General features: G+C 38.9%; 2 protein-coding genes across 5 annotated transcripts; both read left to right on the forward strand.

The window, feature by feature from the left end:
• Nucleotides 1–1,405: 1,405 nt before the first annotated feature.
• malt2 (MALT paracaspase 2) lies at nt 1,406–11,957 on the forward strand. Of its 3 annotated transcripts, none has more exons than XM_044130015.1 (17): nt 1,406–1,590; nt 1,840–2,086; nt 2,265–2,431; nt 3,216–3,346; nt 3,434–3,590; nt 3,672–3,850; nt 4,969–5,065; nt 5,264–5,314; nt 5,625–5,717; nt 5,800–6,003; nt 6,986–7,163; nt 7,238–7,312; nt 7,409–7,536; nt 8,998–9,147; nt 9,242–9,399; nt 10,070–10,207; nt 11,211–11,957. In XM_044130015.1, the coding sequence occupies exons 2-17, from the start codon at nt 1,965–1,967 to the stop codon at nt 11,640–11,642; spliced, it is 2,460 nt and encodes an 819-aa protein (XP_043985950.1). In that variant the 5' UTR covers nt 1,406–1,590; nt 1,840–1,964; the 3' UTR covers nt 11,643–11,957. The 3 variants fall into 3 exon arrangements, with proteins under 3 accessions (XP_043985950.1, XP_043985949.1, XP_043985951.1); XM_044130014.1 differs by having other exon boundaries at nt 1,908–2,086; XM_044130016.1 differs by having other exon boundaries at nt 1,908–2,086; nt 5,800–5,967.
• Nucleotides 11,958–12,823: 866 nt separating this feature from the next.
• On the forward strand, nt 12,824–24,175 carry safb (scaffold attachment factor B). Of its 2 annotated transcripts, none has more exons than XM_044130017.1 (20): nt 12,824–13,130; nt 13,376–13,466; nt 13,775–13,836; nt 13,931–14,239; nt 14,825–14,858; nt 15,641–16,019; nt 16,343–16,386; nt 16,478–16,566; nt 20,259–20,408; nt 21,031–21,104; nt 21,266–21,312; nt 21,411–21,496; nt 21,652–21,794; nt 21,899–21,992; nt 22,103–22,296; nt 22,380–22,506; nt 22,737–22,801; nt 22,884–22,942; nt 23,617–23,671; nt 23,786–24,175. In XM_044130017.1, the coding sequence occupies exons 1-20, from the start codon at nt 12,978–12,980 to the stop codon at nt 23,901–23,903; spliced, it is 2,373 nt and encodes a 790-aa protein (XP_043985952.1). In that variant the 5' UTR covers nt 12,824–12,977; the 3' UTR covers nt 23,904–24,175. The 2 variants fall into 2 exon arrangements, with proteins under 2 accessions (XP_043985952.1, XP_043985953.1); XM_044130018.1 differs by having other exon boundaries at nt 12,825–13,130; nt 15,674–16,019.
• The last annotated feature ends 3,547 nt before the right edge of the window (nt 24,176–27,722 follow it).

Consider the following 27,722-nt stretch of genomic DNA (forward strand, 5'->3'; position numbering starts at 1 on the left):
GAAAAAGGACAAACACACACATGGCTTTAACTTTTTTACAAAATCTAAAATGTCTCCTGTATCTTTGTATTGACACACTCCCGCTCTCTACCACCATCTTTACTCTAATACCTCTAAATCAAGTGCAACCATTTAACTTAAGAGATGTTTCTTTAGTATATATAAACCACCTGTGTAGTACTTTATATATGCATCTGCTTGTCAAGGCCTCAAAAGGTTGGTTGGAGAAAATTGTTGTACAAACAGAAGGAACAGTGTAACACTGCAGACGGGTCAAGGATAAACTTGCAGAGTTAAATTATAAAACAAAATCCTCAGCACTGTTCAGTCCATCATTTAGAAAATAAACACTGGAACAACTGCAAACCCAGAAAGACCTGGCCGTCCCTCTTCAATGACAGTGGCTTGGTAAGCATTAATTAGAGAAACAGTCGAGAGGTTTGGCAACTCTGGAGGAGCTGCAGAGATGCACTCCACAAATCTGGCTTCATAAAAAGAAGTGGCAAGAGAAACCCATTGTCATGTAAAAACCTCTGTCCTGTTTGTGTTTTACCACATTTCATGTAGGGAATGTGGGAAGTGTGAAAGAAGGATCTGGTCAGATGAGACCAAAATTAAACTTTCTGCCCTTTGTGCAAAATGCTGTAGAGCAACACTGAGCATCATTCAGATGAAACATGATGGTGGCAGCATCATGTTGTGGGAGTCTTTTTTTTTTTTTTTTTTTACTCAGCAGGGGCAGTGAAACTGGTCACAGCTGAATTCGAGTCCATCCTGGAAGAAAACTTCTTTTCACGGTTGCGAAAGACTTGTTTATCTTCCAATATGAAACTAACTATGCATTCAGCCACAGCTATAGAGGAATGGTTTCAATAAAAGCAGTTCAGTGTGTTAGAATTACTCAATAAAAGAAAAAAACATAGCAAAAATGCAGTCTCTTCCTGTGAAAAACTAGTGAGCAATTGTAACCGCAGATACCTCGACAGCATTGACTCAGGAATTAAATGCACGCCGCACTTTTCATACTGTTTCTGAAAAGCGTAGGAATACTAAAGAGGGTGTGCATAATTACACAAAGCCCTGTATAAATATGGATAGCTATTACAAATACTGTTCTGACGCCGTTTATCCAGACGCTTTTACTTCTGAATAAAAAGCTGAATTTTTTGCCAAGACTTTTTATTCTGACACCGTTCACTCGAAGGTCTGTTGGCTTTTTGTCTATGATCTTACATCTGGCGCCATTTGTTCTAAATGTGTGAAGATGTTTTCGTAAGACCCGAGTTTGTCCTAAAATATACACCGTAAAAAATACAGGACAGTTTTGAGTACGTTTTTGTTTTTTTAATTGGACTGTATGAATGGCGTAACCATGGAAACGCCTCATGCAAATGATCGTAGTACGTGCCAGGGATGGCAGATAAAAAGAGGAACCGAAATCAGAAGCAAACTATCTGGGGAACCAAATCGGGTTAGATTAGGAGAGCCACAGGGTGTAAAACAAAATGCTGCGGATATCTGTGTGACTCAAAGGCCACCTGCTCCTCAGTCACTCGCTCCGAGATTTTACCTCCACCTCGGACTTTTCTGGTAAACTCAAACTTATTTCCCTCAGCACTCATTGCTTTCAGCGCAGCTCATGGCGGAAGCGGCAGCTCAGCTCTAAATCCGGACTGCAGCTTCTTTTGCTCGTTCTTGTTTTAAGTTAACACTTTTGTCTTATTGCGTTAACATGTGTTTATTTCCCCTGAATTCTTGCTCTTTAGTATTTTACTGGCGGGTTTTTATGCCGGTAGTTTTTCTGGCTCCGTATATTTACAGTTCTCTATGTGCTGCCAGGTACAGTGTCTCCTGTGAACTCAACGCATGCAGTCTAATTTGTGCCTGTCTGGATTTTTGTTGCGAAGGCTAAAAAAACCCCAACAACAACAACAACAAAAAACGGGATTAGAAGATTGAAAAAAATGATCATCAGCAGTCTCGGTGAAGAAGGCTTGAACAAGCTGTCAAAGATGCTGGACAACTCCAGTTGTGGATGGAGGCAGCTGGCCAACGCGGCGACTGAGCACCCGCAATTCCGCTGCAGGTGAGAGATCCTGAAGGCATCGTGAAGCAGCAGCCTCTTATGGTCAAAACATTTAATCAAAAACCCTTCTTTATTTCATCTTCTTCCTAACATAACACCTGTTCCTTAATTCTCGAGGGCGTTGCCGATCCAGGTCTGCTGACCCTGATCATCTTTCTACTGAATTCTGTCTTCTTAGTGAAAAGGAGCTGACCAGCTGCTCCATTCAGGTGCTGGACGCTGCAGGCAGTCCTGCCCGCACATTCCTGGCATGGTTAGCGGATCGTGGCTGCTCCATTGACTTCCTCCAGCACTATCTGAGGAAGATGGACCACCAGGAAGCTCTGCAGTTCCTCACCACCGCAGGTAAAACGGAGACGGCAGGCGATTCATTCAAGATGTTTTTGACATTTTAACAACCACAAATTTAACACATTCCATTGAAATATTTAGATATTTTTTTTGTGTGTGATAGAGATTTACAAAGTAGTGTATATAGAAGTGGAACAGACAAATATTTTGCACAGATAAAAATCTAAATGGGTAACACAAAAATGGGTAAGATCTACTGCTGGTTAATGCTCCTAATATTTTCCTTCCTTGCCATCCTGTTCATTGTGTGTTGTGGCAAGATAACCAATAACCAAATGTATTTCTGTTTAATGTCATGATTTAATGTTAGGGAAACATTAAATCATTAACTACTTATTAAAAATCCCAACATATTGAATCATTGTCTAAAGATTGTTTTAGACATCTCCAAGAAAGTAGATCAAAATCCTTTCTGCACCAAAGCTCTTTTAAAGCCAGATAATCAACATTTCTCCCTTAAGTGTTGGTGGAAAAATCCTTACAGTTTCAAGCCCATTGTCTTTTGCCTTCTTTTTTTTTTAGAGTTAGCATTCTTAAATATACAAACCAATATTATTGAGTTATAATTGACTTCCAGAGTGAAACAGCAAAAAGAGAAAATGTTTTAGATCCTGTGCTCCTTTATAGTTTGTGAAATTTGACCTTTATACATGCTTCATCATACCACTTACAAGTTACTACATGCTATGCATAATGGTGTGTTTAAGTATCTTATGCTGGAACATGTCTTAAGAGAAATAGTGTGTTCCTTCTCGTAATCCTCGCTGTTCATGTTTAGTGTCGGAGCAGATAAAGATCACAGTACAGCCACAGTCTCAACAGGCTCCTCTGGGGAGCAAGGTGGTTCTGACATGCAGGGCCTCTGGACCTTCTGGACTCAGCTACCAGTGGTTCAAAGGCAAGGAGGAGGTCAGAACAATGGCTCATGAATCCTCTTTATAACTCCTTTGTTTCTTGTTTTCATCTAAGTTTATGTAGATTATTTTCTTGCTTTAGATTTTACATGAGACAGGAAGTTTGTCAGAGTTGGTCCTTTGCCCTTTGGGTCCAGCCCACCAGGGTCACTACATCTGCAGGATCAACCACGGAGAAAAATGCATCTTCTCCACGTGGGCTCATATTCGACTGCTTCACTCTGCAGGTTCCAGCCCAGGTATACCTTTCTTTTACTTCCTGCTTTTTCCCCACCTCGCAGCATGTGGTGCAGTGTGATGGAAAACAATTATCATGGCAGGATGCAGCAGTATGTTTCAAGTAAGTGGACTGCGAATCAGTCAGCAACCCATCTCCCAAGCAGCATCTGAAGGGGATGTTTTGGTCCTGAAGTGCAGAGCAGAGGCTAACCCCCCTCCCCAGTACGAGTGGTATCACAACAAAATGCCCATGCCTCAACAAAAAGCATGCTCCCTCAGGGTAAGTTCATTTAGAAAACCTACAATGAGATAAAGTTTAATTATTGCGCATGAATGCCTTTTACTGCTTGTCAAAACTTCTCAGCTGGACAACAAAGAGCAGGTTTTTAGAACTATTGTGCCTTGCAAAAGTATTAATACTCGTTGAGCTGTTAAGTTACAATTGAATGTTGAAAGTTGGGACACTTAATTCGTTGGAAATTTTACATATAAAGGCAGAGATTTTTATGCTTATGACACAATTTCTTTGTGAGATATGATTTAAATGACTGAAGAACAGTTATTTTCAGTCTATGAAGTAAAATGTTTTTATTGACTGAATCAATTGCTGCATTAAGATCAATAATACCAATACAAACCCAGGTTAACCTTTTTGTAATAATTAACAATCCTGAATATGTTTCATAACTAAACCAAACTGGAATAATCTTGTAATAATACATTTTTTAAATAAGGTTTAACTGGTTTAAAATCCTTGTTTTTAAAATAAGGAAAGCTTAGTCACGGTAAATTAGAAATCGGTATGTAGTTATTAACAAAAACAAAAGCACTGAGAATAACCATTATCTGAAGGAAATAAGTTTCAATGTTCAGCAAATGATTTTTCATTTAAAAAAAGTCAAGGAATATTTTAAAGCATAATTCTGCTTTTGGGTAAAAGTTCACAGCTTTAGTTGTGTTTTGACCATAGAGCAACATTTAGGCCAAAATTCTCATGCTGAGTCTGAGCTTTAAGTTTGCTACCGATCTTGTTTTAGACAGCAAACTGACTACATTTCGAACTACTGGATATATTGGTGGGTAAAAAGTTTAGCTTAGTTGTCAGAAACTTTGTTTCTGTTACTTGAAATTAGTTCGGAAAAACCTAAATATTTTCCAGGTTTTGTAGCTGTAATACTAACGTTTGTGAAAGATTTGATAGTTGTTAATGGATTTTTCTCAATTTTCTTGACGCTTTCAAATAGTTTCTTTTTACCTGTTTAGTTATGTTATTTGTCCGAGGTGGTTTTGGTTTTGGACTGATTGTCTGGGGCAATAGCAAAAACTTTCCAGACTAAAGTCACGCAATGGTTTTGTTTCTGTATGAGCTTGTTTCTGTAAGTTGTTACTGCTTCCTAGATCCCATGTGTGACCACAGAGCACAGAGGGGAATACAGATGCAAAGTGTTCAATTTGTATCATGAGGCCTGGAGCGACACCGCAACAGTGACAATTGGTGAGGCATAGATACTCCTTTTTCTCACCTATCACTTATTTATATATATAAACTCCAAGGATTATTATGATTGAGTGATTTCAACAACATACTGTTGTTATCAAATAGTGCATGGAATATCTGACACTACACATGTTCAGCTTCACACTGAATTTCAACCATTTTGTAATAGCTAACTCTTCCTGTTTTGTCACACAGGCCCGAGTTCAGTCACAGACGCCTCCTGGGTAGAAGTTGATCGGGGGTTAGGTAAGTTGTACTTTCTGCTAGAATATCCATCCATCCATCCATTTTCTTTACACCCTTCTTCCCTAATGGGGTCGGGAGGGTTGCTGGTGCCTATCTCCAGCTGCGTCCCGGGCGAGAGGCGGGGTACACCCTGGACAGGTCGCCAGTCTGTCGCAGTTCTGCTAGAATATTTAGGGGGAAATATAGGAACTACATCAGTAATATACTTCCTCTGCCCTTCATTATACCGTTATTCCTGCTTCTCATGTTCTGTTTATCAAAACTGTAACACAGTCACTGTTATGCATCTTTCCTTTTTTAATGTCGCCAGAGTCTCAGGAAGTCCAGAGGTCGACGACCAGATCAGGAGTAAATCCAGTGCAGCAGATGGCCTGTCCTCCCCCAGCAGCCAAGAATTTCTATGGTTAGTTTTTACGCAAACTACACAGAGTATCTCCACATTAAAAGTCGTTGGTTTCATGGTTCCACAATCATATTCTACTCAGCTACAGACAAAGTTGCTCTCCTGATTGGCAACATGCACTACCACTACCACCAGCAGCTGAGTGCTCCCATTTCTGACGTCCATGAGCTGACCAACCTGCTCAGGCAGATGGACTTTAAAGTGGTCTCCCTGCTGGACCTCAACTGCCAGGAGATGAACAGCGCCGTTAGTGAGTTCCTGCTGCTGCTCGACAAGGGCGTTTACGGTCAGTCCACTTGTTTCTCTTCATGAGGCAATGGATGCTTCAAAAGTCTGTGTCCAGTTAAATAAAATGTGGGATGAGTTTTTTTTTTCTTTTTTTCTTTCAAAACAGAATTCATTTAAAAGTAAAACTCATTGTTTATTTGAACTGTGTTTTTTTTGTTTTTGTTTTGTTTTTTAACATGGATTGATAATACAACAGACAACTGCAATGATCTACAAAAGAAGAATTAGTTGGAATTTAATATGGATTTTCTCTATTTAACACCTGGTGAAAATTGTAAATACGAGCTCAAAAATACAAATACATGTCCACCTGTATTTAATTAAATATTCACAAGCAAGTTGCACCTCAACCATTGTGTTTTTGTAGGCATCAACAAACATCTGGCTGAGTGGATACTGTACCAGTTCTTGGTAAAACTGCTACAGTTTATCTAAAATGTTTGGTAGAAATTTGAATGTAGGCCCCAAATTTTTTTACTGCGTTAAGGTTGGTCCCAGAATGTTAACGCCTGCTTATTCCTTTGTTTTTATGGATCTTTTAGATCATTTTTGCTATTGTGGTCAAATGAAAGAATTCTTGAAAATACTGGCCAATGTCCTCATTCACTATCCCACCAGCTCTGTGCCATGCACCATTAGCACTAGCAGTTAAACTGTCCCACAGCATGATACTACCACCACTGTGCTCGACAGGTTGTACAAAGTCCATGGGTTCCAGAGCCTCGCCTTCAGTCCTCCAGTCACTTTTCTCTTCAAGTAATTCTTACAAAGCAGAAACCCAAATCATTGAAAGCAACCCAGAATCACGACAAAAGTTCAGCACCATCATTCCCCATCAAAAATAATTACTTAACCCTACCCTAACCCATAATATATATATGCTAAAGGCTAAAATTACTGTGACATCCATATCTATGGTAATTGTATGTAAACTTTTGAACTAAGCTCCATGTTTTTGATATTGTTCTTCACTTCTGCAGGGCTGCTGTATTTTGCCGGTCATGGCTATGAGAACTATGGCAACAGTTTCATGGTTCCTATTGATGCTCCGGCCTCCTACACATCGAAACACTGCTTGTGTGTGCAGAACATACTGACCAGGATGCAAGAGAAAAAGACTGGACTCAATGTCTTCCTGTTGGACATGTGTCGCAAAAGGCATGCCTTAGGTTAGTCATTAAAGTATGTGTGTATGCCATCCAGCTTACTTTTGAAATCCCATCTTTTCCTAGAAACCCAAACGATGGGTTGATCGTACAACCGGGAACTCTCAAAGTCACAGCCAACATAGTGTTTGGTTATGCCACGTAAGTTGCTGGTTTCGATCTCTTGTTCTGATCCAAAATTGTTGCCTGTTTTTAGCGTGTTTTTCTTATCACTTGTGTGTAATTAACCTTGTGTAGATGTGTGGATGCTGAAGCGTATGAGGTAAAGAGAGAAGACGTGTCAAATGGCATCTTTATCAGCTTTCTCAAACGGCACGTGTGTGAGGACGAGAAGGTCACCGTGATGCTGGACAAAGTTGCTGAAGGTAGAGCTCTCTCAGTTAGCACTGCTTGCACTTTGCAGACCTTATGCTACAAAATAGTAATAATAGTGTAATATGTAGTGTTATCTGATATCTGGCGTTTTTGCAAACACAGCACACTTAGACCAAGACTGTTCCTCATGACATTACATTGATCTGATATTGATTTGTATCCTGCAGGTGTTGATTCTTTAGAGGTTAAACCACATCCAAATACATGTTTTATGACTTTAAAGTAGTAATAACAAACTTTATTTTGTTATTGGTATGTCTTTGGTCAGTGGATACCAAACTAGGCAAATTAAGTTATTATCCTTTGTCAGCTAGTTGAAAAACTCAAGAAGCTTTTCAAATGAATGCATGTTGGTGACCTAGAGAAAGATTTCTGCAAATCCTCTAATTCTTTTTCAATTTTTGTGATAATAATTTTCCTCTTAGGAATCCATAATAAGTGCATCATGTTATCACAATGGGTGGACTTCTGTGTGCTAGTTATTGCTGAGTCATAGGAGGCGGAAATCAGACAGACAGAATAATGGGTCAGAACTAAACAGATGTTTTAAAATTCACTGTAAAATTCTGGGTTTTCTTTATTATTCCAACCTACTTTAGTTTACTCTTTATGGACCTCAGAGAGAGATAATGTAACTTAATTTACAAAAGGTTTTAGTCAAAATGGTGTTGCATTCAAAAATCCATCCATAAATATCAGTCAATGCCTCTACCTGAAAGAGGCATTGACTGCATTGAAGCCGGGTCTAACAGATGCTGCATCTAAATTTCCCCTTTGCTCTTGAGGTTGATGTTTAGAACCACAGGTCCAGGTACCCGGTACCTGGTTCACACCCAGGCTGGGTATGAGGTGTTTTAGCAATTTACATAAGACTGTTTCTGCCAGTTCGTTCCTCTTCAAACACTCCTTAGAGTTAAGACAGGGATTTAAAAACTTGTGCAAAAGTTTTGTTAAACATTCAAAAACAGAGTTTGTTAAAGCAAGACCTTTAATCAGTTAATACTAGTTTGTTCTTGGTTTATTCTTGGTTAAGAATTTTAAATTGAAGTATCCATATTATCATTCTGAGAAACAATAATTATAAAATATATTGTTCTCTTATTCCTTTCGATAAAGCGGGCAATTAGAATTTATTGAATAATCAATAATTATTTCTCATCTAATATTATATTTTATTATTTAGACTAACATGCACATGCTTAGTTAAGATTCTTATCAATTATAAATACACTGCTTTTGTGAGGCTCTTTCCAGTTTGTAATAATAATTCTAATAATGATGATATATTCAATATGTTAATCGTATATTGCAAATTAAAAACTTTTAGCAGGGCTTACAGGATCTTTGTCTCACTCAGGTTAATCTGGATATAAATTCTAACCTACTTGTGTCCTGCTGTTGGTGGTGAGATTTAGATTTTCATTTTATTCAAAGTTGCTGATTCTTTCCAGACATGGGTCGCTGTGCGATCACAAGAGGAAGACAGGCTCTGGAGCTGCGCAGCAACCTGTCTGAGCGGCGTTCCCTCACAGACCACATACAGCCATTGGACAGTTCTGCCTCCGATTCGGCTCGGAACCTGCAGTGGGCCATCGCTCATGGTAAAAAATTTAAAAACTCATCTGATTAAATGCTACTAAAGTTACTCATTATACTTTTAGAGCACCTAATTTAAGGAGGTTTTTGTTTTACCAGTTCTGCCTGAGAGTCGCTCCCTCAATTTTGACTGCGGTGTGAAGGTCCAGCTTGGGTTTGCGGCAGAATTCTCCAACATCATGGTCATCTACACTCGGATACTTGAGAAGCCTGCAGAAATAGATTCCTGCAGCGCTCAGCTTACAGACTTCCCACAGGTGTGCGACTCCTGGGGTGACTTATTTTGGTCCAGGATTTTTTATGCACTTTAAAATGAAGCTAAATTAAAACCAAACTAAATCTTATTTGCATCAAGTTCCAGTGATATGATAAAAAGCGTCAAAACCAGTGGATGTTAGGAAGATGTCACCTTTAGTATTGTCATGTCCTCCATTTCTACTTTCATGGGAGTTAATAAAATACTAATTGCTGTTTTTGTTTTTTTTTCGATTTGATGCTTAAATCCTGCTTTAAAGGTATCTTTATAATTGTTTGCACTTCTTCTTAACGAGTAAAAGGATCCTGCGTTGCTACCTTGTGTTGGAATTTTTTTTAAATGACCCTTTTAAAAGAATTAGCTTATCATGGTAAACAAATAATCATAAAGTTTTTATAGTTGAATTAAAGAAATTAAAGTTTATTTAATATTTCATACTAATATATTAAGCATCCCAGAAAAACAACATTAAACTGTTTTTAGATGACAGAAGAATGACTCTGAAGAATGTGTATAGACAAAGTTTTGTAACATTATTCTTCTTAAAATCAGTAAAACCAAAACAAAAATCATTTGGTTACTCTTAGATCTTTAAAGACTTGATGTGCATCTTTAAGATGCGCAAAAACTGGGTTAGGAGTTTCACAATGTTTTTAATTTTCCTTTCACAGGAAGTGGACATTGACCTGAAGAAGAGTAACCAGGAGACTCTGTTTGAAGCCGGATGTTTGCTGCTGATTAAGGAGGAACTCCCCTCACTGGAGGAGCACAGTCTTTACACACGCATCCGCAGTCTGCAGAGACTCAAGGTCAGACACCTGTTTGTGTTTACATATCTTTTGTTGTCAAACAGTTTTATTGAGAAATCAGACATGAAAATTGAAACATCAGCAATATAAATTTGTCCTCTTTTTGATGTGAACATAAAACATAAAGACAATGCAAAATGAAAACAAAACAAAAGTGACATAAATAAACAGGGACATTCCCAAGACCCACTCACCTCCCCTTTCCCTAGGACTTACATCTTATCCCACCAAGAATCAAATTGTGTTTATATATCTTGATGAAAACATTAAAATGTCTACTTTGAAAAGTAATCTACAGCAGCTTTTTTTTCAGCCTTGAATTTAGTTATACATTACTTTCAAAGACCCGGATGTTCTCATAATCTTTAAATGTTGACTCAATCAATTTGTTATCCAGGCTTTCCTTGGACAATGGCTATGTTTTATTCATTTAAATAAAGAAATGCCTGATCTTTTTGACATACTGGTTGTGGTAAAGGGCCTTAAGATCTAATTTAAATGTGGATCTTTGCTAAATTATTTGTTAAAAATCCAGCCAGGGACTGGAGTTGCAAATTAGCAAACTATCGTATATTCCTTGTGCAGAAGTTATACTTTCTGTCCCTTAAGTTTATTTGTATTGTTTCTGTTAAATAAAATACTTTAAAAATGTATTATGCTTAAAAGTCGCAATATTCTTGTGATTTTTAAGCATATTACATAATAAATTTGCTAAATATTGGATGACTCAAGACTTTTGCACAACAGTATGACATTTTACAATTTGCATTCATTGTGTACAGGGAAAAAAATCAATAACTTAATATAGACATACAATAAATACATAAATGATGTAATGTTGATGGAAAATTAGAAAGGCCTTTTCCAGAATGATTCTTTTCAGAAAGACAGACAAAGCGTTAAAGATTTTGGTTTGAGTAATTTCACAAAGTTATTCTATTTTTTATTTATTTTTTTGCCTCTTACCTAAAGAAGACATTTTGATTTTTCATTGAACTCACAGAGGGACCTCACCTTCACCGTCTGCCTTCACTACACGTATTCCAACATGGATGAGGAGGTAGTGGAGCGGCTGCCAGTCACGGTGGGCAAACCTTTGGTCTCCAAACTGAATCTCCACGAATCTCGAACGTCTAGCAGCTGCTCTGCCATCCTGGGCCCCGGCCTCGACTCCTTCAACTACCCGGAGAGCTCCTCCTTTGCCTCCATCGATTCTCCCTCAAACACGTGGCCACACTATGGAGACGCTGGCAGCGCAGTTTCCCAATCTGACTCTCTGACTTTTTCCAGGGGTGCCAACCTACCAGAGGAGAGTGACAGTCCTGGAGAACTGGATTCACGTCAACCTCTGACTGCCAGCAAAAGCTTGCCCCACAGCCAAGTCAATGAAATTAGCTACAAATTTAGTGACATGTATAACCTCCATTCTTTATAAGCATCTTACTCTAGGGGATTATTTTCATGTTTTTTTATGCAAATTAACATTTCAAACTATTTAAGACTGAGTTTTTTTACATCTAAATATGAAATGTATGAAACAGACTGTGAGTAAAAGATAAATATTATCTTTGTGTATGGTGTTAATCTACACATATATATTTTTGTCATTTGGTTAATGTGTTTATTTAGCTGATATTTTGTGCCAACAGAAATGTACTTCCCCTCTTTTGTTATAAGTCTGTTCTTATTTGTATGATACTACACATGTGAATACACTGATTTAAAGATCAAATTAAACAATTAAAACGTAGTATGACTTTAGTTTATCATCATTTTACAAGAATCTTCTGCATTTAGATTGGAAGTTGCGTGTGATGTGGCATACCCTTTTTGATGCAATGACAAAACCAGGATCATTTCTGTTTCTCTTTCTTACTCTTTTGGATCCTATTCTTTGCTGTCTTCATCCCATTCTTTCTGCCACAATTCTGGCTTATTTATACCTTTTGCTTATATTTACTGTAAAATTGACTTACCCAGTTGTCTTCTTTGCTTCCATATCTGCTGTTTTGTTTTCCTTAATGATAGATGCATCTTTTGTCACGCCTGTACTAAAAGATGAAACTGTCTCAGTAGCATGCAGAGCTCCTCCAATGAGCTAATATTGAGCAAGGCGACATTTGGCCCTTGAGAAATGCGATTTGAGACCCCTGGCTCAGCGAGACCACGGGTCCGCAACGGAACCTGCAGGAGTCTTTTGACCTTCTCTTAATGACTTTGGTTAAAAATGATAAAGAAAAAAATTAAACATAGAAAACAAATGTATTTTAATTAAGTAATTGCACAAATTTTAAACAATACGAAAAATACCACAAATACATATTTTAGACCTGTTTATCTTAGGTTGAGAACTATATTTCTTTACATAATTTTCCACAAATGTCAACAGAAGAAAATATATGTGTCCACTCTTTGCAAAAGTGTATTTTTTATTTAAAACACATAAAGTAAATAAAATGGAGTCATTCGCCGCTCTAAATGAGTTTTATTTGGGTAGAGGAAGAATGTCTGGACTGTGAGGGTTGCAGATCCGTATTCATGTTTTTTATGGCTTCTCGGACCCCCTAGGATAGACGGTCTCCCCGCAACAGTTCTGGATTGCGCATGCGTATTGACGTCATCTCGGCTTCTCTCGTTCGCCATTTTGGTGTGGGTTTTGCAAGTCCGCTGCTTCCATTTGTGAGGCAGCGCTAAAAAAAAAACAAAAAAAAAACCAAACATTTATTTCGAGGACTGTTTAAAGGGGTTATAAATATTTTCGGGCAGAACTATGGCAAACCCGTCAGGGGACGTGGATATGCCGGAGGGTGCAGAGGTTCGCAAGTTGTCTGAGCTGCGAGTCATCGACCTAAAGGCCGAGCTCAAGAAACGAAATCTCGACACAACTGGCGTTAAGAGCGTGCTATCGGAGCGCCTCAAAAGGGTACGCTTCTGTCCTGTTCAACGAAACTGTAGCGCAGTGGTATGAAAGCGACGTTCTACAAAACGTACTCAGTATTTGATCCCGTATTTCTGTTAGTTTTTCAGGTGCATTTTTTGAAAGTCCATCTTAACGGAAAGCTATCACCTCTAGCTTGCTGGGCTAACTGGGCTGATCTCGACAGTCTGCAAATGTATTATTATAGAGTCACAGTATTAATCTGTTTTTACTTTATTATTCACAAACAGGTAATTGAGGAAGAAGGAGGAGATCCAGATCAGATTGTCCTCATTCCGGACTCGAACCCTAAAAAGTCTGCACCCAAGCGAACCGCCAAAGGTAACACAACTGCCAGAAGCGCAGCTAGCTAACGTCTACCTTATTCAACTGGTTGGATCAATCAGGCCTGCAGCTGCTGATTCACTGAGGGAATATTAGCTGTTAACCACCCTACACACTTGGTATTTTGTCTGGCAGACATGTAGATATGAAGAGTGTTAAAAATTGTTCCAAAAACCTTGATTTTTACATTGTTCTAAAATACATTTTAGTCTTAGAATTTGCAGATAGTGTACTGTTTTATTTTGTTTTATTGCTAAATATACCACCGTCTCATGTCTGCATGAAAAAACACATTTCCTCCCCAGATTCCCGGCAAGACGAGGAAGCAGAAGAAGTTCCTTTGGAGGAGGATTCACATGATGGACAAGTATGTTTATTTTTGAAAAGTAATTGTTTTTACTGGAGTTAAAATGCTGCTCTTATTGCAGAAATGGTGTGATTGATTGATATGTCCTTTTTAGGAAGACTTTCTGGACCACGAGAACATGCAGGACAACCACGAAAACATGCAGGACGACCACAAAAACACGCAGGACGACCACGAAAACATGCAGGATGACCTCGAAAACATGCAGGACGACCACGAAAACATGCAGGACATGGACATCCTTGACATGAACGTTCTGGATGAGACTGAGAATGAAAGCGGGATGCCAACCGGGGACCCTATGGACGATGAAGGAAATTATGTCAGAGACGACGACGCGTTGCTGGAGGATGAAAACGACTTCACCGAGTTTAGGTCAGGGCAAGAGTCTCAAGGTCCAGAGGTAAGATGATACGATTGTCAGCTTAACTTACAAAGACTTTTAATCAGAACGACTCTGATTTTAATTCTCATTTATCAGTTTGGCCAGGTCGACATGTTTGAAAGGGATGGAGATCTAGTAAATGAAGTTAGACGCATGAGATCTGCCACTGTAGTATTACAACTGTGTGGATAATCGTGCAGGAAAGAGAACTGGATGTGGAAAACTGTTCGTTTTCAGGCTGTTCTTTATTAAATTTTTTTAGAGATAAAATTCAAAATTTCTTGAAAGCAAGAAGATTTTTATTGTTAATTACACTCACACGACTTCCTCTGTTTTTCATTGTCCACATCAGAAGTAATAAAACTTTGTCTAGTATAGATGGTAAAGAACGCAAGGAAACATTTTTTGTGTGTATTGAAAAACATTTCCAGAATATTATACCAACCTCTGGAAAAATGTAACGCATATGATATAAAAAGTATTGAAAATGTTGAAGAACCTGGTTTAAAGTCCATGTAAAAGTTCTGAAAAGATGTTAAAGTGATCACTACCTCATCAGTCTGTTTTTTTTTTTGTTTTGTTTTTTTTTTGTTTTTTTTCCAGAATCCAGATGACGGCGCTGAAGAAGGTCTGACAGGTACTGTAGCAGAAGGTCTACCAAGAGATCTTTTTAGTGTCAAGTTTGGATTTGCAAACAGTTTAGTTACCACCAGAAGGAGAGACTGGAAGCCCAAAGGAAATTGCTGACTTTGTGCCGAAGGTTTGTTAACCTATTAAAATAGAAAATTTACACTGCTTGAAAAGGACCGATTATTTGTTTTGATTTGTTCAAACAGTTGTGGTTAACAATCTTATGCACGTACTCAGCAATTGCATTTTCCTCATGGTCAGGGCCAACTGAGCCATTGCAGCTGCTTGCAGTGTTTCTAGCTTTGCCACATGAAGACTAAGATGAAGAAGATCCCATAAGATTTGTGTGATTCATAAATGATCTGGACGAAACGACTCAAGTTGAGCTGAAGTTCTGTTGAAAAAATCGTGGATCCCTGGATGCGCCTTGCTGGAAGAAGATGAATCTGCAGCGAGCCTTGGCTGCTGCTGCACAGCTGGTTTTGTGGCTCTTATCGGTGCTTAACACGATCTGTGTGTTTTGGATCAGGTGACTAGTGCTAGGAGGTTCTCCTCGAGAGACGAACCAAAGTGTTTGCCGCACCTTAGTTGATTGGTTGTTCTGCAGCCTTTGGGGTCTCTTCCAGTCTCTTTGTTAGGGCCTTCTTCTTGGTTTTAGCACTTCATTTTAAGAGCACAGCCAGGTGGCCATGAGTTTCGTAATCCAGGCCTTGCCAGTTCCTCGTTAAGCATTGATGTGTTTCAGAAGTGATTAAACTCTGTGCCATTCTATTCCTGTTAAATCCGTAGAAAATAACAAAGTAGCCGGGTCTTGTTTATCAGAGCCACTAAAAGAAGACCAGGACCAGAGCCCTGAAGAAGAGCAAGCTGCCGGAGGGGAAGATGGCGTGTCCAACGCTGGTGCCAAGACCAGCAGCGCTGCATCTGCAGATGGAGATGACGCCAAAGAGACGGGGGATGTGAATACTGTCCCAGAAGAGACACTTGACTCTGAAAACAAAAGCTCACAGGCTGTTAGTGTAAGCGAACAGGGTGGCTCGGGTGAATCTGTTGATTCAGAAAAGGGGTCTAAGAAGGGTGAGGAGGACGAGAAGACTGTGGATAAGGCTGCCGCGGATTCAACCTCAGCACTGTCCTCTTCAGTAGAGGGCGATGATCAGAACAAGAGGTTTGTTGCTTTCTGTCTACTAGAAACCAAAATGGCTATCTCTGTTGCATTGGCCCTTTTGTGATTTCAAAAATTTGGATGCTCTTTGGAGGTAAAAAAACCCCAAAATTCCTGCGGAGTTGTGATGATTTGTCATTCCCTGCACTCACCTGTCCCGCTTTACTATTTTGTCAGTAATGAATGTGAGAGTGTACTGTCATTTATTCACCATTAAATCACTTTACTGAAACATGAACGCTTAGTAACAAAAGTGTAAATATGTCAGGAGCTCCGGTATGCTCTGTTATTTTTGTTTATTCACATTTTTTTTCCTTTCTTTCCAGCTCTGAAGAAAAAGACACCAAGACGGAGACAAAGGATGAAAAAGGTGAAGGATTGTTTTTCTCTCTCTCTCTCTCTCTCCGTCATCCAAGTCTTTAGTGTATAGAAGCTCACTTATCTTTTATCTGTTGTTGCAGTGAGCAGTAGCAGAAATCTGTGGGTCAGTGGTCTGTCTTCCACCAGCAGAGCGACTGATCTGAAGGCACTCTTCAGCAAACACGGCAAGGTGAGTGTAGCAATGCAAAGACATGCTAAATTATTTCTGGGCCAAAAATTGGGGATATAATTGATAAAAAGTCAATCTAAAGGATGAATTCACTCCCTTCCCTTTGAGCAATCTGTTACGCATTGAATGAAGAATACGGAGAATTCTGCATACTTTTAGACTTCATTTATAATGGACCTTACCAAGCTCCGCCCACAACCGACCCACGTGACCGCAAGTCTCACAAGCAAAGCCTCGTAGCGCATTGTTTCTATGTAAACATGACTCCATTAGTGCATCATTTCTACCGGATTTTCACAATATATCAGCTACTGCAATAGACAGAGGAACTAACAAGTTCATGTCATCATCTGGGAGGAGGTTACTGGTTTCTCAGTCAGAAGCTGGTTGCAAACCTGAGGCCAGCAGGTGTCAGTCAGTCAGTTATGGTAGATCTGAAATTTGGTTTGATGACCTCAATATGAGAAGCGACAGACTGATAAGAGGAACCAAAGAGCTCTGTTAAGGTAAAGAAGCAATTTCTTTGTTAAAATTTTATTAAATATATTTGTTCTATTTGATGTTTGTTGTGAATGACATATAGTCACAAACGAACTAGGTAATTAGTCCAACGTTTAGAAACTACAGCGGCTGTAATGAGCCACAGCAAAGGTAAACAAAGGTAAAACAACCCGAGCAGGTGATCAACTCAAAACCACTCCTACCTTTTTACTCTCTCGCTCTCTCTTTGTAGTTTAAGCACACTTGTTACCGTGGCAACCGCCTGCGCCCCGCAAGACGAGCAAAGATTACGTTAAAAACTTAACATTCAGTCCGTTACGATATCAAGTTTCCAGGGTTGATATTTATTTCTCGATTATTAATCAGCGCTTCCCTGAACACAGCGATGGTTGATTGACTAGCTGTACGTGGTGCTAGAGTGGCTAACACGAGTAACAGTTTAGTCCAAAGCCTTTTCTGCTAAAATAAAATCTTAGAGTATGTCAGCTACAGTACACATTGCATATTGATCTGTTTAGCTAACGTAAGACTGTGTAGCAGACAGGCTACAAGGTGTAGAAGTTGTATCAGTGCTGCTATTACGCTTTACTTAGCTAACAAGAAGCGTGTGTTTGTGAGACGGCCACCCACGTGACCACGTAGAATGGGCATCAGTCAATGAAAAGCGGCCCCTCTGGTAAGGTCCATTGGCAATTCAGTTAAAAGGGAAGTGTCGTTGAGAAGTTATCCATAACAGAATCAATCATTAGATTTAATTATCAAGCACGAATTAATTTGACAAGCAAATCTAAAGATGAGCAATGCAAATTAATTTGCGAATCTCTGTAGGAGTTGAAAATGTAACTGAAATGAATGTTTAAATACTTTTTATCTAAACAGTTCAAAACCTAAAGAACTGAGTTCTTATTCTTACTTAAATTAAAAGGGAGAAAGGTGAAAAATGGGAGATTAATCCGTGAAACTAACTTTAAACCATCAGCTTTCAGCAACAGAACCGACAAAATTGAACAGGAAAAAATGTCGTACTTAGGCCGGTCGCGATAAACGACATATCGATTAATCGTACGATAAATTAAAACTATCTACGTCATTTTAATTATCGCCGTTATCGTCTCTTCCAGCCTTTTTCTCTTTCTGTTGATGACGCTAAATGAAAAAAGGCTCTCCACTGACCCTCCCTTCCTCATTTCCTTAGTGTAATGCCCAGCGCACACGACACCATCTTAGTGCTGTCAGTCGATTGTCGGCCCATTTTCAAAATCTGAGACCAAGCATTAGCCGACAGAAATCCTAGCTATAACGGTTCGATCGGGTTCGATGTGCCGTGTGATGTCCAACAGTGGGCACAACATAATGGCTACAAGTCCAGCTAACTAATTTTAAAACCAGGCATTAATCAATGCTTTACTACAATCTATCTGCAACGCATGTGGCTCTAGTGTCAGCGTAACGTCCTGACTGAATGAAAATCTTTAGAACCGATTTATGTCACGTTAACGAAGAACAGCTGAAAAGTTACCGGGTTCATCAACGTCGCAATTTCGCTCCAACTCCTCCCCTCCTCATTTCTATATTCTTTGTACGAAATGTTTTATAACCATTAATGTTGTTTCCACATATCATCTCCAATGTCCGATGGACTTCCGGTTGCGCCGTGTCAGCTGTTTGGGATTCCCCTCGGTAATTTCCCCTCAGAAAGCGCGGAGCAGAATCCGGCTTTCTGATTGGCTACCTGTCACATTCAACAGGCTGCGTTAACGATCCCAGTCGGGGAAAACTCCTGATTTAGATCGGAGGGGCCACAACGATCTAGCGTAACACACCACACAGTACAGGATGATCACAAGCCACAATCTTAGAACGATAAAAGTTCTAAGATTGTGTAAGGGGAAAATGTAGGTGTGAACTAACGTGTATTGTGAACTACTGCATCAGGTAGTCGATGTGCCCATCTTCTCTATTTAAATCTAATGATTACTGAAGGGCAATATGGTAAACAGACTTCATAATCTGCACTCTTTTGGTTGAATGCAGTATTTATTTACACTTTGGCTTTATGTTATTTCGTTTTTATTCAAGTACATTTCTGTTAATGGAGACTGAGAATCCATTTTATTTTTATTTTTGGTTGTTTTGTTTATCAGTTCCAGTGTTGGGTGTTCTTTTAAAAATAAAGTGTATCTATTATTATCCATTATTACGTCATTTCCGTTAAATCAGTGTAAAAAGGTCTTCAAACAATACTATCGTCTATCGCAATAGTTTTTTGAGACAATTAATCGTTCAGCAAAATTTGCTATCGTGACAGGCCTAGTCGTACTTAACCAGATTTTAGCACTCACAGAATTGGCTCTTGTCTTTCCTGTTATGGTTACCACCAACTTTTAGTATTTGACTTTTTGCTCCAACAGGGGTTTGGTCTATGTAAGGCACGGACTCACGAGGCTACAAGGTTAATTATCTCTCCTGATACAGGCCTTGTGGATGTTTGTGGGTTCCTCACGCTGGATCACATCCGAATCAAGTGACTAAAAATAGAAAATCTTTCCTTAGTAGGTTTATTTGTTTAGGCTACTAAAGCTTCAGTGTGTGTGAAGAAAAACTAAACCGAAATCTTGCAACGGATTCTGAAATGACTCTTCAGTCTGCCTGAGGCAGTCAGGTGAGTGTTGTTCTGCTTGAGTCTCAGAACTTAACTCCTTGGAAAAAATATGCTTCTGGGAGAGGAGTCATCCCTGCAGACTGTTCGACCAATCAGAACTAGACTGGGGTGTAAAGTGAGAGCAGTGATATTAAGCAATGAAAGATAAAAGTATTTCCCTGTTTCTCAGAATCTTGGACTTTGTTCTGAAATGTTTAATTGAATCACTTCAGCCAATGATACCCACCTTATGACAGATGGGTATCATTTTTAAACTCATTCCCATTCTGTCTTAACAGGTACAAATATAATGTTTTACACATTAAACAGATGTTGGAAAGTATGGCTAATTGTGAATTATTTTATAGCTCTCTGTATTTCTGAATAAATATCACTATATAAACATGAAAATCCATCAACAACAATTCAGACAAAACATTTTAAGGATAACAACCAGTAAAGTTTACACTCTACACTTGTGTATTAGTTGAAATGTAACTAAACTAAAACTTGTATTTATTTGTTGTTGGTCTTATTATCTTGCCTGCAGGTTGTTGGCGTAAAGGTAGTGACCAATGCTAAGAGCCCGGGGGCTCGATGCTTTGGCTTTGTCACCATGTCTACCTCAGAGGAGGCCACCATCTGCATCAGTCACCTTCACAGGACCGAGCTGCATGGCAAGATGATCTTTGTGGAGCGGGTAAGAATACGAATGTCACGTTTATCATTCACAGAAATGGTAGTTTAGCCAGCTGCACATTTCAGTACGGGTTTGAATTTGTACAACAAACAAATTTTACACTCTAAACCCCCCAACCCCTTTAGTAACGCACAAACCAATCTCTCTGAAGATGTTCTGACAGTCTTTGTATAATTTGTTTAATGGTTATATTAGAATGAAATGTAACCATTAAACACTTGTTTATTTGAACTTAACACCTATTGACAACATTTCAACAAAAGGTTAACAAATGTTGATGAGTGTTTCAGGTATTTTGCTTCAACTTCATGGATGGATACCCAGAAACTGGCTATTCCTGTCTACCTGTAAACATCAATAAAATGTTTACACCAACCCCTCACATGGGGATAAATGTCACATATTAATTATGCATCATCTATCTCTATTAGATGTTGTATTGTGCATGCTCATATGCCCCAAGGGAGTTTCCTTCTTCTCATACCTTGCTGGGAACTATATGAAGATTCACTATTTGACTCTGTGTTTTAATAAGAATATTTATGATTTCAGGTCAAATCAGTAGAAAGTATTCTTAAGCAAACAAAAAACTTCTGTAAGAACTTATATTTTCTCATTTTAGGCTAAAAATGAGCCTGCCGGAAAAAAGCCGGTTGACAAGACTGCCAACGACAGGAGACACTCGACTGACTCCAAGTAAGAATACAAAATTCATTTGGTGGGCTAACTTCATCTTGGATGTTTGTTTAAAGCATGCTTTACCAATTATTTATCTTGTAAAAAATTAAGAATGAGTTACAGAAAACTGAAGTCAAGCATGAGGTTGATGCTGGAAATGATTTTATTTATTTGTCTAGGTCTGAAAAGGACGATAAAACGGAAGGTGAAGGCAAAGATGAGAAAGGTAATTTTTTATTTTTTTTTTTAACTTCAATACAAATGAATCAAAATGAAATAAAGTCACTTAGCATCTAAAGTTTTGCAATTTGTTTTTATTTACAGATCAAAATGAGAGGACTGTAGTCATGGACAAGTCTAAGGGAGAACCTGTTGTCAGCGTCAAGACCAAAAGCAAAAGCAGGGAGAGGGTAAGAAAACGATCCCTCAGCTGCTTCACTTTGAAAGACATTTAAACTGTGGATCTTTTTTTTCCTCTGCCATTTTGAAAATGTCTATTATGATATTTATGGTGTGCAGATGATGACTTTTTATTTTTAACGCTTCTCATGTTGCGTTTCTTTAGACCTCCAAGAGTCGGAGTCGTGCCTCTTCCAGCAAAGAGAGAAAAGACATCCTGACCTTTGCCCAGATCAAGGCGCAGAGAAAGAGGGAGAAACAGAGGCAGCGAGAGAGGGAGATGAGAGAGGCTGAAAGATTCAGATTCAAGTAAGGACAAGTAAAAAATAAAAAAAAAAAATCAAATAATAAGAGCTTTATTTAGCTTGAACATCATTGGTACAAAGTAAAATTTATTTCCATTCCATCTCCAGTGATCGCAATCGTGAGAACCCGTCAGAGCGTGAGCGAATCCGAATGTTCAGAGAACGAGAGGAAAGGATGATGAATAACCGGCGCTGGCTGGAGGTCCGATCAGAGTAACAATTTTACAAAATGTTCTTGCATCTTAGTCGTACTTCACCTCATAATGAAATGCTAAAAACCCGTTTGTTGATGGAGGATGTTTGCGTCGTCAGGTGGAGAAGCAGCGGCTGGAGGCAGACCGGATGGAGCGCCAGTTCCTGGAGCGAGAAAGGATGCGGATCGAGTACGAGCGGCGGCGCGAGCAGGAGAGGATAATGAGGGAGCGCGAGGAACTGAGGAGGCAGCAGGAGCAGCTGCGCTTTGAACAGGACAGACGGCCTGTAAAGAGGCCGTACGACATGGACAGGTAGGCAGCGCGGCGATCATCTGGAGCTGGATTTGTGTCAACATGCTGAGATGCATCTCACAGTAGTTGCTTCTTTTTTCCAGAAAAGACGACTGGCCTGACAAGCGCATGGCTATAGATGACCGTTTCGGTCGCTCAGACTTCGGTCGCCAGGATCGCTATCAGGACTTTGACCACAGAGACCGTGGCCGTTTCCAAGACGACGGACAGGTGAGATGACTGAGATTCTCATTTTGTAGTTTGACACTTTTTAAAACGGGAGGAAAAAAGGTTCAGAGGGTCTGATCACAAAGTTTCTTTCATTCTGAAAGAATGGATATAAGCTCACAGCAGTGCTTTGAACACTTAACTAGAAAACAAACAGCTTTCTTTAAAACCATTTGGTTTGGTTTGAAGACACAAAGGGAGCATCAATGCAATAACTTGTGTGTCTTGTGCAGCACTTCTCAGACAGACACGGCAGAGATTCGTGGGGCGGCGGCTACGACAAGCGCATGAACCCAAGGTGAGCAGCACTCAGACCTGGCCCCAGCTTCTGGTTGAGCTCCGATCTGATGTTCACCGTGTCTATTCTGTCTTTCTTTCAGGGACGGTGGCCGCGACTGGGACTCTGGCCGAAAGATGGATGGTGACAGACCATGGCAAGGTAGCAGCTGGTGAACTTGTATATCTTGCATACCCTGAAACGGAACATGATGTAAAATAAGTGGCAGCATTTTCAATACTTTGAAAACTTAAACAACAACAACAGAAAAAGAAACAACATGTTTCATTCATGTTAATTCAGTTGCAGCTCTTTGTTGTTGCAGTTAAGCTACAACTGGTCGTTCTAGCATATGAAGACACACATTGTGGCTTTGACTGTATATTCAGTCATTGTTCTGCTGGAAATGAAAAACTCCAATCTCTTGCAGCCGCTCTTAGATTCTCCTTACGGAGTTAACTCAATCCATCGGTTTCTGACCAGTGTCCATGTCTGTGTAAAGGAAAAGCAAAAAGTACTGTACTGTATATTCAGGTTAACACTGCCTGCATCTATCTTTAATGACTCAGACATTTAACTGGGACAGTTAATATAAAAGTGGCTATGTAGTTAATATATTTGTAACTGCAGCTAAATAATTAACTATATATTTGGTACAGGCTTTTTTTACCTATTTACCTACAGACACTCTAGTATCGTAACAAAAGGATGTTAGTTTCTGTTCTTACATGACAAAATGTGAAAAATGCTAAAAGGTGTGAACACTTCCACTGGTAATGGTAGTTTTACCATGTTGGACCAACACGTCTGATGGATGTTTACTCTCCTGAATCCAGGTAGAGATGGTGGCATTCCAGGCCAGAGCCACATGCCACGTGGAGGAATGGCAGGGTGAGCAGATCATGAGCTTTCACTCCATATATTAAACTTCGTCTGCAGCCCAGAGGCTTAAAAGGTGCCAGCACATAGTCATGTATGTGTGTGTGTGTGTCTCGTGTGTTGCAGTCGCGGAGGCTACATGAACACAGGAACGTCTCAGTCTCTGTCAGGAGCTCTGAACAGACAGAACCAGATGATGCAGGGCGGCGGCATCCAGGGAGGAGCTTTCGGTCGACGCTACTGACTCCCGTGATGTTGTACAGTTTTTGAATGGTCTTTTTTTTTTCTTTTTTTTTTTTTTTCATGGATGCCACCACATTGTTTTTTTTTTTTTTGTTTTTTTTTTTGCCATCAATTTTAATGATTTTTCCTGGTAGGTTTGTCTTGTTTTAACTGGTAGTGAACTTCTGCTCTGTACTTGTCCGTTGTACAAAGTGACCATTTTCATTGTGAATCCACCCCGACTGTAATAAATTCAGATGTTAATAACATCTGGGTTTCATGGACCTAACCTCAGCACCTGTGTCCTCTCTGTTTCTGTTTGTTCAAAGTTTTATTATTTTTAATCAGTAGAAGTTTCTCTTTATGAAAGAGGAGCTTTTCCATTGCATCTAGTAAATACAGGTTTTTATGAGGAGTTTTAAGTGTCACAACTCATTAAACTGTACTCGTTAGCTTTTTCCACCATTTGGAAGTGGAATTTATGCTGAATTATGAATTAAAATGTTAAGTCAAGATTGTCTTGACTTTGTAATGCTTGGGTATTACAGTTACTCATTAAAGATCGTTTTAATATTGAATCGGCTCAGAAAGGCTGATGTCTTGTTAAATTTGCAGGGTGAAACAATTAAAACATTTTCATCATTTTAGTAGTGCTCGTCTTGAAAATAAAATTCTCCCAGGTTTGGTTGAGACAACAACAATGTTTCTCAGTGGCCCAGATGGTGGAGCTTGGTAGATTTTTAGGCTGTAGTCCTCGATGTGGTTGTCCTCAGTTCGATTCTCGTCTCAAGACATTTCCAGCATGTTTTCCCTCCTATGGATGGTGTGACTTTTGTGCCACCAAGTGAGACTGATCTGGGTGCACGTATCTTTGAATTTGATTAATAGCATTTGATTCCAAATCCTCACTTTATAGTCTCCAACTCTCAGCCTGCTCTCTGCTCACATGTGGCTTTGTGTTCATGCAAGAAAATGTTTTTTTTTCCCCTCTGAGGCAAGTATGAGATGTAATTTGAATATAAAAAAAATATATATATATTTCCAGGCTTTTTTCTTACCTATTTAAACAAGTAAGACTCAGGCAGAGGTTTTATTTTTGTTAAAGCAAAGATGAATTTCTTAGATTCAGTATCTGGCCTTCTGAATTATTGGAGTGCATCAGACTGAAGCGCATGTGTTATTACTGTAAGGGTTGTTTTTATTACAGCTGTGCCACAGCAACATATTATTTATTTCCCAAGTAGAAATACATTTTGAACCAGAAACCGGGATTGGTCTGGGTCAATGCTGAACCGTAGATAAAAAGTGTGCAAATCAATTAGCATTGCATTTAACCCAGGCTTCTGAATGTTTTCATAAACAAAGTGGTGCTTTTTGAAGTTATGACTGGAAAAATAGTCTCAGCAGGAAACGATGTCAACCTCTGGTCTCAGTCATTCTTGTGAGTGTTGGCTTTGTAGTGACATCCAGATAGAGTTGTTGCACAAGTTACCAACACAAAAGGGATCAAATCTTATTTAGTCATTTGTATAACTTCCTCTAAATTCCTATTTTGAAATAAAAATGGAAAATTCATCATCAAAAGTTTAAAATGTCACCTACGCCCAACCTCATGATTTCCATGTAGGCCTAAATTGTAATGCTATATTATGGTGAGATTTCTCAAAAATAGATGCACCAACTGTGAAAAGCGTTTACAGTTACAAAAGTCTTTAACCTGCTATGTGGCTTTTTCAATTTAAAAACTGTTTCGATTTGACGCAGTTTAATTAAAAGCTTTTTACCCGCCGCTCTTTCTATCTTTGCTGACGAGCAAATGCATTCAGCAAGTGTTGTGGTATCATCTGTCTCACACACATAAAAAAATATTTCAGTCAATCATTTGAACCACAGCAGACACTTTTCATTGTTTACATCCACAAAGTATTGAGAAAATAGGACTTTATCGATAAACAACTTTATTAACTTTATTAATGAATGATTGTTGTCACAAACAACTTAAAACTGGTCTGGACATAAATACATGTGTACTTCATTAAATCTATGGTTTATGGGAAAGTCCACTGATTAAAAATATTGTATTTTTAAAAACGTGTATATATTCTACAACTGTGCAACTAAATGTTTCAAAGTTGTCTGCTGCAATAGAATATTTAATTCACTTTTTTTTTTGTCAACCCTACTTGTTAAAGCGGACAGTGTTAAAGCTATTGTGGTCATTATAGTTGTTCTAAAATTGACTTGAACAGATTAACCAATCAGAAGGAGTGTATGAAACACAACATTATTTCATGGTTCAGTGCAGCACAGAAAATATTAATTTGACACTAAAATAATCCTTCATGCTTTTAGCAAATCTTTGTGTCATAATGTAACTATGACTGATATGTAATGTATGTCACTGAGTTTTAATCAGTCAATATGAAATGGATTTATCCAATAATGCAATTCGATATATAATTTGAATCCTTGTCAAGGGCCTTCAGATGACATTTGTTGAATTGGGGCTATATAAATAAACTTACTCAAAAGTAAGTTTATATATGAAAAGTAAGTAAAAGTAACTGAAATAATTCAATACTTATCTGACAAATCAAAACAATTAAATAATTAGGCAAGAATTTATTCATGTATTCAGTGAATAAGTAAAGAAAATGGCTTTCTTTCCATTTTATATTTATTTTCCATAAAATTTCCTGTTTGACTTCCTATTTCCACCACTAGAGAGCAGTGTACGACCATAAATGTATGTCCAACCAAGCATACATTTGTAGGGATCACCTGACGCAAATATATTGGATGAGCTGACCTGTAGATTCATGCTGTTTATGCCTAAACCAGCATCAATTCATGGCGTCGATGTGTCGCCAGACTGGCTGCAACTGTTCTGCAGAAAAGGAGGAGATATGAGTCTGGGGCTCATTGGACATGTCATGAAGATGACAAAGTGTTAGTTTTTAGTAGCAGGGCTTTGACTCACCACTCCTCAACTTCAAATAACCCACCAGATGTAGAAGGGTCAACATGACAAGCACCACTGGGAGAAGAAAAACACCAGATAGATCCTCAGAATGGCTGCAGATTCCTCAGAGGTACAAGACAGAAATTTGTGTCCATCCGTTGAGCCAAGCTGAGGTCAGAGCAAAGAAGAGGCCCCACTGATCATCAGTGTCCGCCCCTCGCTGTGAGACATAATTTTCTCAGATTCCTGCTGTCTGGAACACGATTGTGTATATTTTTCTCTGATGTGTCTTCTGATTCTGGGGGGAAGAGCTCATTTTCTGCAGCTGCAAAAATATATCTGGCATGGTTTCTAATGAATTAACCAAGAACAGTCAGCTGTGGTGACTCATGTGTCATAGTTTATTTTTGTTTTGTGTTTCCATTCGCCTAGTTTAATTGTTCTGGGCTATCAAGGCACGTATGGATTTAATAACAATGTTTGTGTTTCATTAAAACCAAACTGACATGGGGTAGTTAATAATTGATTCCCTTCAAGAGACAAACCAAAAACATAAAGCCTAATTTGGTCATGACTCCCGGTTGCTCACTTCTAATTATACCTCTTTAACTCTGTGCAATGGATTAATCTGCAACATTAGTGGGAAGCTGATACGAGTCATCCAAAAAGCCAGATTTATTGCAACATATTTGTTTTAGTTCATTTTATTTGAAAAGATCACATTTTATGTTGGCACGACCAATCTGAAATCTTCAGCAGGTTCTAGAGCTGTATGCGAGGATTGATATCATCACATCCATCAAATTTTCTGAAACTATTTGGGTGGATCTCAGCGGTTTCCCAGTGTGAACTGTGCGGCAGAATCTGCTGAAACGTGAT

The sequence above is a fragment of the Gambusia affinis genome, linkage group LG10, assembly GCF_019740435.1.
Source record: "Gambusia affinis linkage group LG10, SWU_Gaff_1.0, whole genome shotgun sequence".
Lineage (NCBI taxonomy): Eukaryota > Metazoa > Chordata > Actinopteri > Cyprinodontiformes > Poeciliidae > Gambusia > Gambusia affinis.

Excerpts from the sequence above, each read along its gene's own strand:
- malt2 (XM_044130015.1), top strand. The coding sequence starts at position 1,965 with ATGATCATCAGCAGTCTCGGTGAAGAAGGCTTGAACAAGCTGTCAAAG. Across the intron at positions 2,432-3,215 it reads GCAGTTCCTCACCACCGCAG|TGTCGGAGCAGATAAAGATC; the intron begins GTAAAACGGAGA and ends GTTCATGTTTAG. Across the intron at positions 3,851-4,968 it reads AAAAAGCATGCTCCCTCAGG|ATCCCATGTGTGACCACAGA; the intron begins GTAAGTTCATTT and ends ACTGCTTCCTAG.
- safb (XM_044130017.1), top strand. The coding sequence starts at position 12,978 with ATGGCAAACCCGTCAGGGGACGTGGATATGCCGGAGGGTGCAGAGGTT. Across the intron at positions 13,131-13,375 it reads TATCGGAGCGCCTCAAAAGG|GTAATTGAGGAAGAAGGAGG; the intron begins GTACGCTTCTGT and ends ATTCACAAACAG. Across the intron at positions 14,859-15,640 it reads CGCTGAAGAAGGTCTGACAG|AAAATAACAAAGTAGCCGGG; the intron begins GTACTGTAGCAG and ends TTAAATCCGTAG.